The sequence below is a fragment of the Clinocottus analis genome, unplaced genomic scaffold (assembly GCF_023055335.1).
Source record: "Clinocottus analis isolate CAN_PGR_092001 unplaced genomic scaffold, fCliAna1.0.p SCAF_12, whole genome shotgun sequence".
NCBI classification, from domain to species: Eukaryota; Metazoa; Chordata; class Actinopteri; order Perciformes; family Cottidae; genus Clinocottus; species Clinocottus analis.
The window spans coordinates 728,974-742,500 of NW_027175843.1; the positions used below are offsets into that span (position 1 = coordinate 728,974).

General features: G+C 48.3%; 2 protein-coding genes across 2 annotated transcripts in view; one reads left to right on the forward strand and one right to left on the reverse strand.

The window, feature by feature from the left end:
* The first annotated feature begins 927 nt into the window (after window positions 1–927).
* The window catches only part of LOC137782532 (uncharacterized protein C13orf42), a 25,189-nt gene continuing 12,589 nt past the window's right edge, over window positions 928–13,527 (forward strand). The window contains exon 1 of the mRNA XM_068571859.1: window positions 928–967. The gene's annotated coding sequence lies outside the window, so the exon portion shown is untranslated. The remainder of the gene's footprint in view (window positions 968–13,527) is intronic.
* nr0b1 (nuclear receptor subfamily 0, group B, member 1) lies at window positions 3,674–5,272 on the reverse strand. The gene is made up of 2 exons (XM_068571858.1): window positions 4,395–5,272; window positions 3,674–4,023 (listed from the first exon to the last, which is right to left on the reverse strand). Exons 1-2 carry the CDS (start codon window positions 5,080–5,082, stop codon window positions 3,782–3,784), a joined length of 930 nt encoding a protein of 309 aa, XP_068427959.1. The 5' UTR covers window positions 5,083–5,272; the 3' UTR covers window positions 3,674–3,781.

A 13,527-nucleotide genomic window follows, 5' to 3' on the forward strand; every position in this document is an offset into this window, starting at 1 on the left:
TTGAAACTAGCGATCGAGATCATAAACTCTTGTTTTCAATGTTTCCCGAGGTAATAAATCAAGAGAGAAGTCGGGTCATTTTCTCATAGACGTCCATACAATGAACTAGAGGAGTCGCCCCCTGCTGGCCAGTAGAGATACTGCAGGTTTAAGACACCTTCACGCTTCAAAACGTTGCTGCATGGATCACTGCCGGGTCAAGATGCTAAACGCTCGTGCATCTTCTACAAGTTCACCGTGCACGTGCAGAGCCTCGTGCAGCTCCAGATGTCCGTAAAGTTTGAGGAGCGCGAAGCGACAGAGAGGCTGAATGGTGAGAGGGTGCATGGTGAGAGGGTGCATGGTGAGAGGGTGCATGGTGAGAGGGTGCATGTTGAGAGGGTGCATGGTGAGAGGGTGCATGTTGAGAGGGTGCATGTTGAGAGGGTGCATGTTGAGAGGGTGCATGGTGAGAGGGTGCATGTTGAGAGGGTGCATGGTGAGAGGGTGCATGTTGAGAGGGTGCATGGTGAGAGGGTGCATGGTGAGAGGCTGAATGGTGAGAGGGTGCATGGTGAGAGGGTGCATGGTGAGAGGGTGCATGGTGAGAGGGTGCATGTTGAGAGGGTGCATGGTGAGAGGGTGCATGGTGAGAGGGTGCATGTTGAGAGGGTGCATGTTGAGAGGGTGCATGGTGAGAGGGTGCATGGTGAGAGGGTGCATGTTGAGAGGGTGCATGGTGAGAGGGTGCATGGTGAGAGGCTGAATGGTGAGAGGGTGCATGGTGAGAGGGTGCATGGTGAGAGGGTGCATGGTGAGAGGGTGCATGTTGAGAGGGTGCATGGTGAGAGGGTGCATGGTGAGAGGGTGCATGTTGAGAGGGTGCATGGTGAGAGGGTGCATGGTGAGAGGGTGCATGGTGAGAGGGTGCATGGTGAGAGGGTGAACCGCAGCAGGAGACTCCTCCATGAGATCTTCAGCGTGCAACGTGAGTACAAACATCTCTAGTTGTCTGCTCACTGCAGCCGCTGTGGACTTTAATCTCGTGTTTTCTTGAGGATTTATTCTGCTGTTAATTCTACAAGTACTGGAAGACTAATGCACGTGGTTTAATGATGCGTATTGTGTGAGTGTCGTTGCAGCCGCGGGGTTTCCACATCTCCTTTCACGTCCTGCTGGGCATTAACTTCCTGTTTAACTCTCAGGAAGTGTACACAGGCTGCCAGGAGCCTCTGCAGGAACATGTGCAGGTTTCCACGCGGGGCTCTTTGGTGTGACGTGTTTAATAGAGGGCAACGTTTAGATTGTGTAATGAGAATGTGATATGAGACTAGATGTCTTCCTACACTGTGGATATTGCATTATGGCTGAAGTCTTTTGGGTGGGTTAAGTCCCAAAATGTTCCTAAACTCAAAGAAGTGTTTTTGTTGCCTGAATCTTTAGCATTTATATACTTATTCATACTTATTTTAAGCCCAACCATGATGTGTTTTATGAAGCTAACAGCTGGGGTTTGTTCTTCAAACAGCTGGGAGATTGTGTTCCTTGTGTGTAAACATTTTGTAACAGCACCAATCATTAACAAATACCAATATCCAGGTATTTGGTAAAAAATATCTTGAAATCAAAGTATTCAAAGTAACAGTATTTTTACTTCAATTTAATATTCTAGTGGCCTCTTATTTGCATCCATAACCATATACATATATAATATCTTCAGAGCAAAGTCCTCTGTGGCAGACTGTGTGTGCCCGGGTGAGATTGTGTGTCCCGTGTGTGTCTTTGTTGTCTTTTCCTGCATTGCCTCATCAGACCACCGGGAGGTGTGTGAGAGTGATCAGAGATGGTCATGAACATCCAGCCGGTCTTGAACTATTCCTTCAGGTCCATTTCAGTACGAGTGATTCTGAGTATAAATCACAGTGGAAACCTCTGCTGCGCGTGTAAACATCTCGTCACGGAGTTTTTGTTGAGACTGATATTTGAAAATCCATCTGTCTTCTGCTTTTTAATATTTCAGTTTATTTGTTGCTTTGTTCCTCCGCCGAGGAGCCGATGCTCTCTCTCTCTTTCTCTCTCTCTCTCTCTCTCTCTCTCTCTCTCTCTCTCTCTCTCTCTCTCTTGAAAATTACTTCATAAAGAATGTGTAATGCTGATGAACGAGAGATCTCTGACGAGCTTTGCTCGATAAAACCTCTCAAACACCTCGTCTGACACAGGAATGACACCTTTGATCCATCTGCCCGTTTCCCTCGACTTTCATAAGCTTGTTGCTCGCTGAAACTCTCCTGCTTTGTGACTTCTGAACAATATTCCACCTCTTTCCTTCACTCTCAAACTACTCACACACACTCGGTTTCCATAAGCTGCAGAGTAATGCGACAATGCTCCTGATTTCAAGGTCAACCGATGAACAGGAGGTCATTGAATGGTCTTGTGGATGTCTGACTGATGGAGGATGTTCGTCTGCTTTTCCTTTACTTGGTTTCGGGTAAAATGCAAAGTGTTAAGCAGCGACCTTCTGGACAGATTATTCGGTCAAAATGGGCCAAAGCTGCAGGGACCGAGCTCAGGTACACACCATCTGGCCTTTGAACAGTGACTAAGTAGACTGGAAGCTGCACGCGGTAATCAGGAGTCCAGGGACTCGTAAAATAATTTGATGATAGTGCAGCGGCCGGGAATCTTTACCCCAAATGTCGTGTTTCATCATCTATCTTTACAGAATTAATGGGACCTAATGCTGTATGTCGTCAGCATACGCCTACACTGTCTGTCTCTGTCTCTGTGTGCAGCCTCCAAATGCTTTTTCTCTGCAGGATATGCTTTATTTTTTTACTTCCTGCCGGGGGCGTGCATCCACAAAAATCCCACACTGCTATGGTCAGAGTTGGAGAGACAGTTAGAACATCACCTGAGGCTCTTCTGCTCCATTTCCATCACTGTGTTGTTGTGGTGGACAGGGAGGTGTGTGTGTGTGTGTGTGTGTGTGTGTGTGTGTGTGTGTGTGTGTGTGTGTGTGTGTGTGTGTGTGTGTGTGTGTGTGTGTGTGTGTGTGTGTGTGTGTGTGTGTGGCGTGCTGTTGCACTCTGCTGGTCTAACTCGGCATTTCACCAGCGATGAGAAGTCAAACTCTCCACTTTACCTGCTGGCCAGTGAACACCCGGCGTGGGCATCTTAACTGCAGTGTCGTCTTAATCTGAAGTTGACATGATGAACCTTTATCAATAACTAATGTGAACAGGCATTGTGTGTGTGTGTGTGTGTGTGTGTGTGTGTGTGTGTGTGTGTGTGTGTGTGTGTGTGTGTGTGTGTGTGTGTGTGTGTGTGTGTGTGTGTGTGTGTGAGACTCAGATTCTACAAGGTGACGTCAGGCTTCACACACTCGGTATCACTGTGCTGCGACATATTATCTCCTTTTAAGATTGTGTCTGGGACAGATTTCACACGGGGGGAAGTGTGTCAGTGATGACACACACACACACACACTCAGAGAGAGAGAACTACTGCAAACAAAAGTTCAGAGTTTTTTTTATTATAGAAAAATAGTTTGTATAAAAACAATTAAGTTATGAATTCCAGCAGCTTCTTTGTATTTTTTCTCTCCATTACAACATATCTTGCCTTCAACACACTGTTTTCCTTTCTTTCTCACACACACACACACACGAACACACACACACACGCGCACGCGCACGCGCACGCGCCTGGCTTGGTCATCTCTCAGTCCTTGAAGATCCCCTACAGACAGTAGCAACACATGTAGTCCCTAATATCCATCCGCCAGTCCGTCGGACCTGACCTACTTCCCGTAGAACATCTCCATGAGCACCTCCTCGATGCTCACGGTCCCTATAACGGGTCTGAAGAAGAGCTGCGCGACCACCGGCGGGCTGATGGTCCTCAGCATGGACAGAGCGATGAGCAGCTTGGCGAACCGCGTCGTGTCCTCCCGGTGGATCAGCCGGACGTGCTCGTTCAGAGCCTGGTGCGCCTCCCGCCGCAGGGACTGGATGTAGTGCAGGCAGCGCAGACCCTCCACGTCTGGAGGAGGAGGAGGAGGAGACGACATGGTCACAGAGGTGGAGGCTGAAATACTCAGATGAGTGGGGAGAAAAGTTCAGTGTGTTTTTCCATGAGGTGCATGCTGTAAATACAGGTGCGTTTGATGGAGTGAAGGCAAATGACACTCGTGAAAATGAAGACACTTGTTCATAGAGTGCATACTCACCCATGAAAATGCATTGAACTCGTGTCAGCCAACTTAATATCCAATAATAATAAACCAATAAATACAAAAATGAAACCAAAGCGCATAAGAATTGCCGGCACTAAACCCATCCAGCCTGCATTATATAGTCCGCTTTGTGCCACCTGAGGTGAATAAGTTGGGTGCCCAGGTGTGAGCCGCCTACCTGGGTTGAACAGCACGGCTCCTTTCAGGTACGCGTACTCCTTCGTGCTGATGTCTACACTCCAGCACTTCTTCAGGAAGGCTTTGATGGCGTCGATATCCGCGACGGAGACCCCGGCCGCCGCCCTGCTCTGGCCGGCCAGCAGCTCGCCCTGCCGGTCCGGCAGCCCCGTGAGGATGCGCTGCAGCATGCTCGGCTCCACGGTCTCCGCGGTGTCAAAGTCCACGCGGTCCTGCGCGAGTCCCAGCACGAGCAGCGGCGCCCAGCAGCTGCGGATCAGCGTCAGCTGGTCGTCCTCCGGCAGCTCGCGGAAACACGGCACGTTTTTCACGAAGCGCAGCGTCTTCACCAGAACCGCCGAGGCGGCTTTGCACGTCACCTGCGGGGAGCGCAGGACGCCCCGGCGCCGCGTGGAGCCGCAGGAGCACGCCTGCTGCCGGAGCTCGTGCGGCGAGGCGCGGGGGCCGGCGGAGGAAGAGGAGGAAGAAGAGGAGGAGGAGGTCTTGTGCAGCAAGTGTTGCAATGTGTGTTGTTGGGGATGTTGCTGCTGCTGTTGCTGTTGTTGTTGATGTTGCTGCTGTTGCTCCTCGTCGCTCGCGAGGCTGTCACTCTTCAGGATGCTGTACAGGATGCTGTTGTTGTTTCTCCCGCTGGCTCCCCGGCAGCGGCAGCCCTCCAGCGCGGCCATGGCCGCTCCGCATGGGCCGGAGCTCCGCGACAGTCCCGCCGTCGTCTCTGTGAACGCAGCGGGGGGTCAGTGACAGAAGCAGCGGCGTCTCCTCACACCCTGATAGCCTCGAGCACGTTTATATTTATATTAGCTCCTGTCTGTGCCCGCGCGCTCACAGCCTGCAGAGCCCGAGCTCCTCCTCTTGCTCCTCCTCCTCTCTCTCTCTCTCTCTCTCTCTCTCTCTCTCTCTCTCTCTCTCTCTCTCTCTCTCTCTCTCTCTCTCTCTCTCTCTCTCTCTCTCTAACACACACTGTTTAGGGCTCTAACATATTTAAGACACCACTATAAGCAATAAAAAACAATTTTTTTTTTCAAGAAACTAATCCAAAAGCATGTGCCGTCTTGCTCGCGTGGGAAAGTTTGAAACAGGTCTGGTTGAAACAGTCTGTGATCACGTCTGATGATGTCATTAATTGTGAGGGAGGAAGGAAAAGGCTCGTGAGAGAGGCAGACGGACTAGGAATCGGAGCCCACTTCTATTCCTGGCTTTGCCTTGAGTCTCTGGCAGCGCTGTTTATCAGGCAGAAGCCGGTAAAAAATATAGGCCAGCGACAGATCTGAAGGCTTAATTATTTTAGGGACAATTTATATGATTTTCTATGAGAAAGAAGTGGGAAGAGCTGAGCTGCGAAGGCCAGCGTCCGACCTTGACTCGGACACACTGATATTGATTTAACCGTGAAAACAGGAGCTGGTGAATTATGATGTCATGACTCAATGCTCTCCTTGCTTCTGTCACTGAAGGAGGATGGGTGGAGGAGGGGAGGGAGGGGGGGAGGAGGAGGAGGAGAGTGGAGGTCAAGTGAATGAGAGAATGAGAAAGACAGGTCGGGATAAAGCAGATGAATTAGAGGTTTATCTTAATTGCTCCTAAGAGGGATCACAGGTTACGGTTTGGCTGCTGATGAGAGAGAAAGAAGGGAAGAGAGAGAGGGGGGGGGAAGAAGAGAGAGAGAGGGGGGGGGGTAGTCTGAACGAGAAAAACTGTGTGCGAATACTGCAAAAGTTCTGATTCCTGACGTGTTGAGTTTGGGCTGCTCTGCTGCTCTCAGCCACCAAACAAACATTTGACACAGCTCAGGTCGGCCAGAGGTCGTCACAGAAGGTCGTCTTTGTAGGCCGGATGGCGCCGAGTGCACGGCCACACGTGAACTCGCAGTAAGTGGGACTTCAGCGTCCGCCACGGCTCTGGATGGAGGCAGCATGAAAAAGTTGCGCGGGAGTATGAGAGCATTTTGCTCAGAGGCCGAATGTCTTTGTATTGATTTAACTGAGAGAGAAAACAGAGAGATTTTTCACATGTTTATATCAAGGACACCGCGGATGAACAGCCTTCACCCAGCCCGTCTCTCCTCTCCCGCTCAAGGCCCAGCCAGCGCAGGTTATAAAAATCCGTCTCAAGGAGAGATTACATTATGTCTTGTTGCAAAAGCACAAAGTTGAAAAGACGGCGACAGCGCTCTGTCTTTGTCTTGATCTCAGGTCCTCCTCCTGTCCGCTCGCTTATGCCTCAAATATGTGCAGGATGGACTTCAGTCGCTGTCCACTCCATCATCTTTCCTCACACGCAACCTGTAAGATACACCTGAAATGTTTATTTATTATAACAAACCGCAGCGACCCTCAGTTTATGACATGCAGCCATATTTTGTTCTTTACTTTGCATTCAGTGCAGATCCAAAAGTGTCCAAGGATACCAAATATGTCACGCTGCATTTTGGGAAATGTGTATAAAACTATGCACACGAGCGACATGAAGAATACTTATATTTAATGACTGGAGAAGATTTTCTTTCTTGTATTATTGTAGGCAACGGGTGAAAAGCACAATCAAATATTTTAGCACAATTAAATAACATCAATCGAATAAAAGGAAGAATAAAATATTCTTTTCTAAACTAAACGCTACTTAAAGGGGCTCGTACAGAGCTCATCTTTGACTTTTCTTGAGGGAAGACATCGTCCACGATGTCGTTACTTCCTTGTTTGTTTCCTTGTCAAACAGAGAACGTTCACACTTGTAATCCGTAAGATTTTGTTTGTGATTGTTTTATTGTTTTGCCGTCACATTTGTCAGAAACACAACAGCAGAGTTGTTCTGTTTACGGCTCAACTGAACTATTATTCATGTTATTTGTGTTAAATAATAACACGCTGGATACGCTTACGTTAACTTTTGCAGCAGGCCTTTAACAAGCAGCGCTGTCTGTTAGCACTGCGGGCGGAAAAAGTCTTTCCAAAGAAAGAGATCTTTGGTGAATTCTGTGGATTAAATCACGACGACACGTCCGTTAAAATCAGTTTCCAACTCGTGAAGGCGATAGCTGTGCTGGAGGACAGTTTGTCTTTGACATGACGAAGACGTTGAACAGTCCAAGTGTTGAAGGTTTTGGCTCCAACATCAAGAACACACACCGAACACTCGACTCATCAGCATCGATGTTTAACTCTCTGGATGCTGGACTCAACTGAAGAAGCCGCAGTCTCAGCATCCGCAGCGTCGGTGCAGCTCGTGCTCTGGTTCCTGTGACATGAAGCAGCTTCTCCGTGTGGCCCAGTGCCTGCTGGCCCCAAACCAGTATGAAGTGATGAAGCCCGATCGCACAGCGGTCAGGATGTGGACGCACTTCCGACTAAACCCAGCAGTTTGTACTCAGTGAGCTAGTTCAACATTTTAAATACTCGTTTTCACCCGAGACTCCTCTGCATTGGTGACGTTTGCTGCATTTACTCTGATGCAAAAGTGTATTTTTATAATCGAAGGAGAAAAACACAACGCTGTCTTCCCTCGTGCAACTCCACTCGCACAAAAAACTATGTGAAAAACACACACACACACACTCGTCTGTCTCAAACTGATCGCCTTGACACTCAGACAGTCCGAGTCAGACGCATCAGCTGTGTGTGTGTGTGTGTGAGATGTAGAGCGAGGCCGGCAGCAGCAGAGAGCGACCTGCTGGACGAGGGAACAAGGGAACAAGGGAGCGAGGGAACGAGGAGCAGCTCGTCGTGAAGGAAGCAGCCGGTAAACGCCGCTTTAGATCGTGCACGTCGTCAGCGCGGCGATGTTGCCGTTCGCCCGAGCGCCCACTCGTTCTTCACACAACTTTTTAAAAAAAGGAACTTCGTCCCTCAGTTGAATCTCTTCAGCGCGTTTTGAAACTCTCTCTCAATGCGTGCAAATTGTTTAAGAAAACGCACAATGAGCCAGCGTTGTTACGCTAAGTGAATTTGCAGGAGGACAACGTTTTCCCGAAGGCTGATCACACAAATTAAACCCAGAGGTTGCCGTGACCCAGGAAGACGGCGCTCTGGCACATCGAGCGCCGCCGGCCTTGAAACAGGAGAGTGCAGGAAAACACAAGGTTTTTTTTACACAACTGTGTGTGTGTGTGTGTGTGTGTGTGTGAGTCACCGCAGACACTCCAAGACAGGCCCCTGCAACCTGAGAGGACAACTTGTGATTCAAGGCTCTGCATTAAATGGCTCTCCTGGAAGTGTCTCGCGCCGCATTGTTTGTTGGTTTGTTGGGCGCTCTTCTGGCGGTTGCTATGGCGACTGCCTCCATGTTCTCTGTGTGGCTCACAAAGCGCCGCGGCCTCGCCGCCATGACGGCTGCAGACTGAATACTGCACCTCAAGGACTCGCCAGCAAGTTACTGCGTGTGTGTGTGCGTGTGTGTGTGTGTGTTTGTGTGTATTTGTGTTTGCATGAGTGTGTGCATGTGTCTGCGTACGTGTGTGTGCATGCATACGTGTGAGTACGTGCATGTGTGTATCCGTGTGTGCGTACATGTGTTTGTGTGTGTGTTTGTGTTTGTATGAGTGTGTGTGCATGCATACGTGTGTGTGTGTGTGAGTACATGCATGTGCGTGTTTGTGTGCGTGTCTGTGTGAGACGAGGTGTGAGGTTTAATGTGCAGGTTTCATTTTTTTACTTTGTCTTGATTTATTTAGTAAATCAGACGACACAGAAGAGTCTGAAACAACACAAACCATGAAATATGTGTAACAACTAGATGCTGAAATACACAACAGACAAACAAACAAACAAATAATAATAAAAGTTTGAGTTCAGGGAACCGTTTTGAGAGGAAATGAGGCGATGATGAAGAGAAGAGACGTAGAGGAGTCTCTCTGCCGAGATAACGGCTCAACATTTATTATTATTATTATTATTATTACTTTGTTCATCCTGGTTTTAGTGCCACGTAAATAAGCTTCATGGTTCGGCACCTTTTTGCTTTTTGAATGGTAACGTTTTAAAACTGCTAAAAGCCTTGCTCCATGTGAAACAGCCGGCGACGAGGCGCTCTGGTCGCGTCGCTATGATACAGAACAAGTGACGATGATGTCATCGAGAGCTCTGGGTGAAGGGAAGGCCGCAGCTCTCGATGCCGATGCCTCCTCCTGTGGAGCTGCAGGACCAGAACGTTGGTCTTTCGCGGCTTCGTCTCTTCCTTCTTCCTTCGAGCGAGTTTTACCCAAAAGTTATTATTCGACTTTCAGCCGTCAGAAAGAAAAACACCAAACCGCCAAAAGGAGACACTCGGCAGCTCGTCGCGCTGCGGCCGAGATAATCAATAGTTAGTAATGTGGCCTCCTCCTCCTGCACTGACCTTTGACCTGAGGGCCGCTCAGTGGAGCTGGAGGAGCTAGCAGTTAGCTTCCTCCTGCGCGCTGCAGTTCATCCTTCCAGACTTCATCTTCATCCGCTCATCCTGTTCAAGGTCACGGGGGTCAATGAGGGTGAGGACAGGTGTCACCACGACATGATGTCACAGGGTCCTAGAGCACACCTCTACATCTCTACACCTTCACACCTTCACACCTCTACACCTTCACACCTCTACATCTCTACACCTCTACACCTCTATATCTCTACACCTTTACATCTCTACACCTCTACATCTCTACACCTTCACACCTTCACACCTCTACATCTTCACACCTCTACATCTCTACACCTTCACATCTCTACACCTTCACACCTCTACACCTCTACACCTTCACACCTCTACACCTTCACACCTCTACATCTCTACACCTCTACACCTTCACACCTCTACACCTTCACACCTCTACATCTCTACACCTCTACACCTTCACACCTCTACACCTTCACACCTCTACACCTTCACACCTCTACACCTCTACACCTCTACACCTTCACACCTTTACACCTCTACACCTTCACACCTCTACACCTTCACACCTCTACACCTCTACATCTCTACACCTCTACACCTTCACACCTCTACACCTTCACACCTCTACATCTCTACACCTCTACACCTTCACACCTCTACACCTTCACACCTCTACACCTGTACACCTTTACACCTCTACACCTCTACACCTCTACATCTCTACACCTTCACCCCTCTACACCTCTACACCTCTACACCTCTACATCTCTACACCTCTACACCTCTACACCTTCACACCTCTACATCTCTACACCTTCACACCTCTACATCTCTACACCTCTACATCTCTACACCTCTACATCTCTACACCTCTACATCTCTACACCTCTACATCTCTACATCTCTACACCTTCACATCTCTACACCTCTACACCTCTACACCTTCACACCTCTACACCTTCACACCTCTACATCTCTACACCTTCACACCTCTATATCTCTACACCTCTACACCTCTATATCTCTACACCTCTATATCTCTACACCTCTATATCTCTACACCTCTACATCTCTACACCTCTACATCTCTACACCTTCACATCTCTTCACCTTCACACCTCTACAACTCTACACCTCTACACCTTCACACCTCTATATCTCTACATCTCTACATCTCTGCAGTGAGTTGAGGAAGTTGAGGTCAGAGAAAACATATTTTTCAGGGATCATTCGGTGTGAACTTGATTTCAGTGCTTTTGATTTGAGCTCACAGTCCGACCTCAACATCTGAACCGCTAGTTAAAGTCTTTCCATTTGGAGTTGGCTCAGTTGTGTCCAAGAAACTGTCCTATTTATATTTAATGACCTATAAATCAGGCGTATGAAGCCACACAGTCCAGGGTTCTCCGTCCTGCCCGTGGCTACACGTTGGAAAACCTTTTTTTTGGGGTTAAAATTAAGGAACATCGCTGTTCAGCGGTTGTGTCTCAAGTCACTGTGGACGTTTCAAACCAGACTTTCATCTTTCCCGAGCCGAGTACAGCCCGAACACGGTCACATTTACAGTTTTAAAGTGAGCAGAGTGTCGTGAACCTCGTTGATTAATAAAAGCAGCTCGGTGGCACACACAACGTCTCTTTGAACAAACACAGCTCTGCTCATTGTTTACCTCAGCTGTGGACCCGTCACTGAACGTGGGTAAACAGCACACACACACACACACACACACACGCACACGCTGTCTATTTGCCTCCTCTTGTAGCACTATTCAAGGTCGGTATATAAACACAAGGTCACCCTGCCTACAACAAACAAAGCAGCAGATATGCTGGCTTTTAGGCTCTAACCATGTTGCTCTTACAGTTCACTGCCGTGTTGTGTTCCAGCATATTGTGATACAGTGTGTTGCTTTGTGTCACGTTGTATGGCATTGTCTTGTGTAATTGTGCAGGGTGAGATAGCATTCATTTGTGTTTTTTTAATCCTGCAAAAAGGAGGATTTCATTTTAAACGCTTTGAGGGTTTAGTGTATTCTCTACACGGGGCGGTACATCCTAAAAATGTACATATTGTGAACATTTCTTTACCCGTATAGTTCAAAACACGTCTCCGATGACAATGTGTTGTGTTATTTTCAACGGGGCAGTCTGTGTAGCCGTTCCCGAACGTGTTTTTAAACAGCGTTCGGCTCTGCGTAGCGGCCGTCTTTAACGGCGAGCCCAGACAGGAGGCGTGATGAGCCGCGGTGACATCACTCTGGGGCATGATGCCCCTCGGCCTGCAGCCGGGCCGCCCCCCTCACATGGGAGTGTTGAGCTCTGACAGGCCGCTTGGCAACCGCATGCCAATGAGAACCAGCTGTGTGTCGACGCCGCGTTGCGCTGGAGTCTGGAGAGGACGTCCACGTTCAGACTTCGTCGATTCTGATTCCAGATTCTGGAAACCCGACGCGGCCGCGCTGAAGAGACAAGACAATACTTCATCAATGGATGCAGTAAAGAATATGTAATTGAACGGCTTTAATCGTTTGGAAACCGTGCGCGAAAATCCTCCCGCACTAATTTGAAGTCCCAGCATGCCCCATTCAGACAATCTTTTGGCATAAAATATGTATTTATTTCCATTTTTGAACCGAACGACACAGTTTTTTGACTGAAACTTCTTCCTAACAGGACAAGACTTTGTTTTATTGTGATTTTTGTTGCAGATTCTGATTCTTTAGGTCCTAATCTTTCCATAAAGGTGTCTTATTGAAGCTCCAGGAGGCTTTTTAGGGGAATCTGGCTCATATCATGCTGGATGTTCATAGTTACCATCAAAATATATTTTTAAACGGATTTTTTTCCCAAGACTTTGCTGAACGAATACATACAATAAACACAAGTATTGCAATTAATTTGGGGTTCCTACAACGACTCAAACAGGGAAAAGAAGGTCTGGAGACAACACTGGTTTCACAGTTTTCAACGGGTTAAATTAAACATCCTCAAAACACAAACGTGCTGCACACAAAGTCAGACTTAAAGGATCAGGATAACTTATTATTGCCTTTGTCATAATCATACAAACAAATCCCGACGAACCCTCCGCCACTGAAGCAGAGCGGCGACGCTGCAGCTGTAATGTCCTTGTTGTGGATAAATTGTGTGTTGAACATAAGCCACTGGGATGTGAGCTAATTAGCCAAGGTTGGGTGGGACCCCGGGGGATGCAGGAAGGGTGGGGGGGGGGGGCTGCCAAGGTCAAACCCATGAGTGTGCATGTGCTGAATCCCCCCAGTGCCGCTCTGGACGGGTCCTGCTGGTTCGGTCTCCTCGCTGTGTGAAGACCTTCACGTCCGCTCCCATCACCTCACTCTCGTCTCAAGTCGCAAAGAATTTACTCGACAGTTGCGTCACGTAAAATGCATTTGGACGGAGCGGAGATTAAAATGCAGATTACCTCATCCTCCTCCTTCTCGTGCGCCTCCATCAGGAGCCTCCAGCGTCCCTCTCCGGCCCTTCCACTGTTTTATCTCTGCTTGCCCTTGAAGATCTATTCAAATTGTCACACATTGAAATAATGTTGCTTTTTCGCGTATGTGTAGCCATTACTGAACATGTGACACACGCGTGCACCAGTGTTTGTGTGTGTGTGTGTATGTGTGTGCTGCTAAGTGAAATATGAACCACTGCGGCTGCAGAGCAATAATTCATGTCCGTCCCATCCCTCTCAGTCTTTATTGGTCTCACAGTGACGACGGTGTGAATATTTTT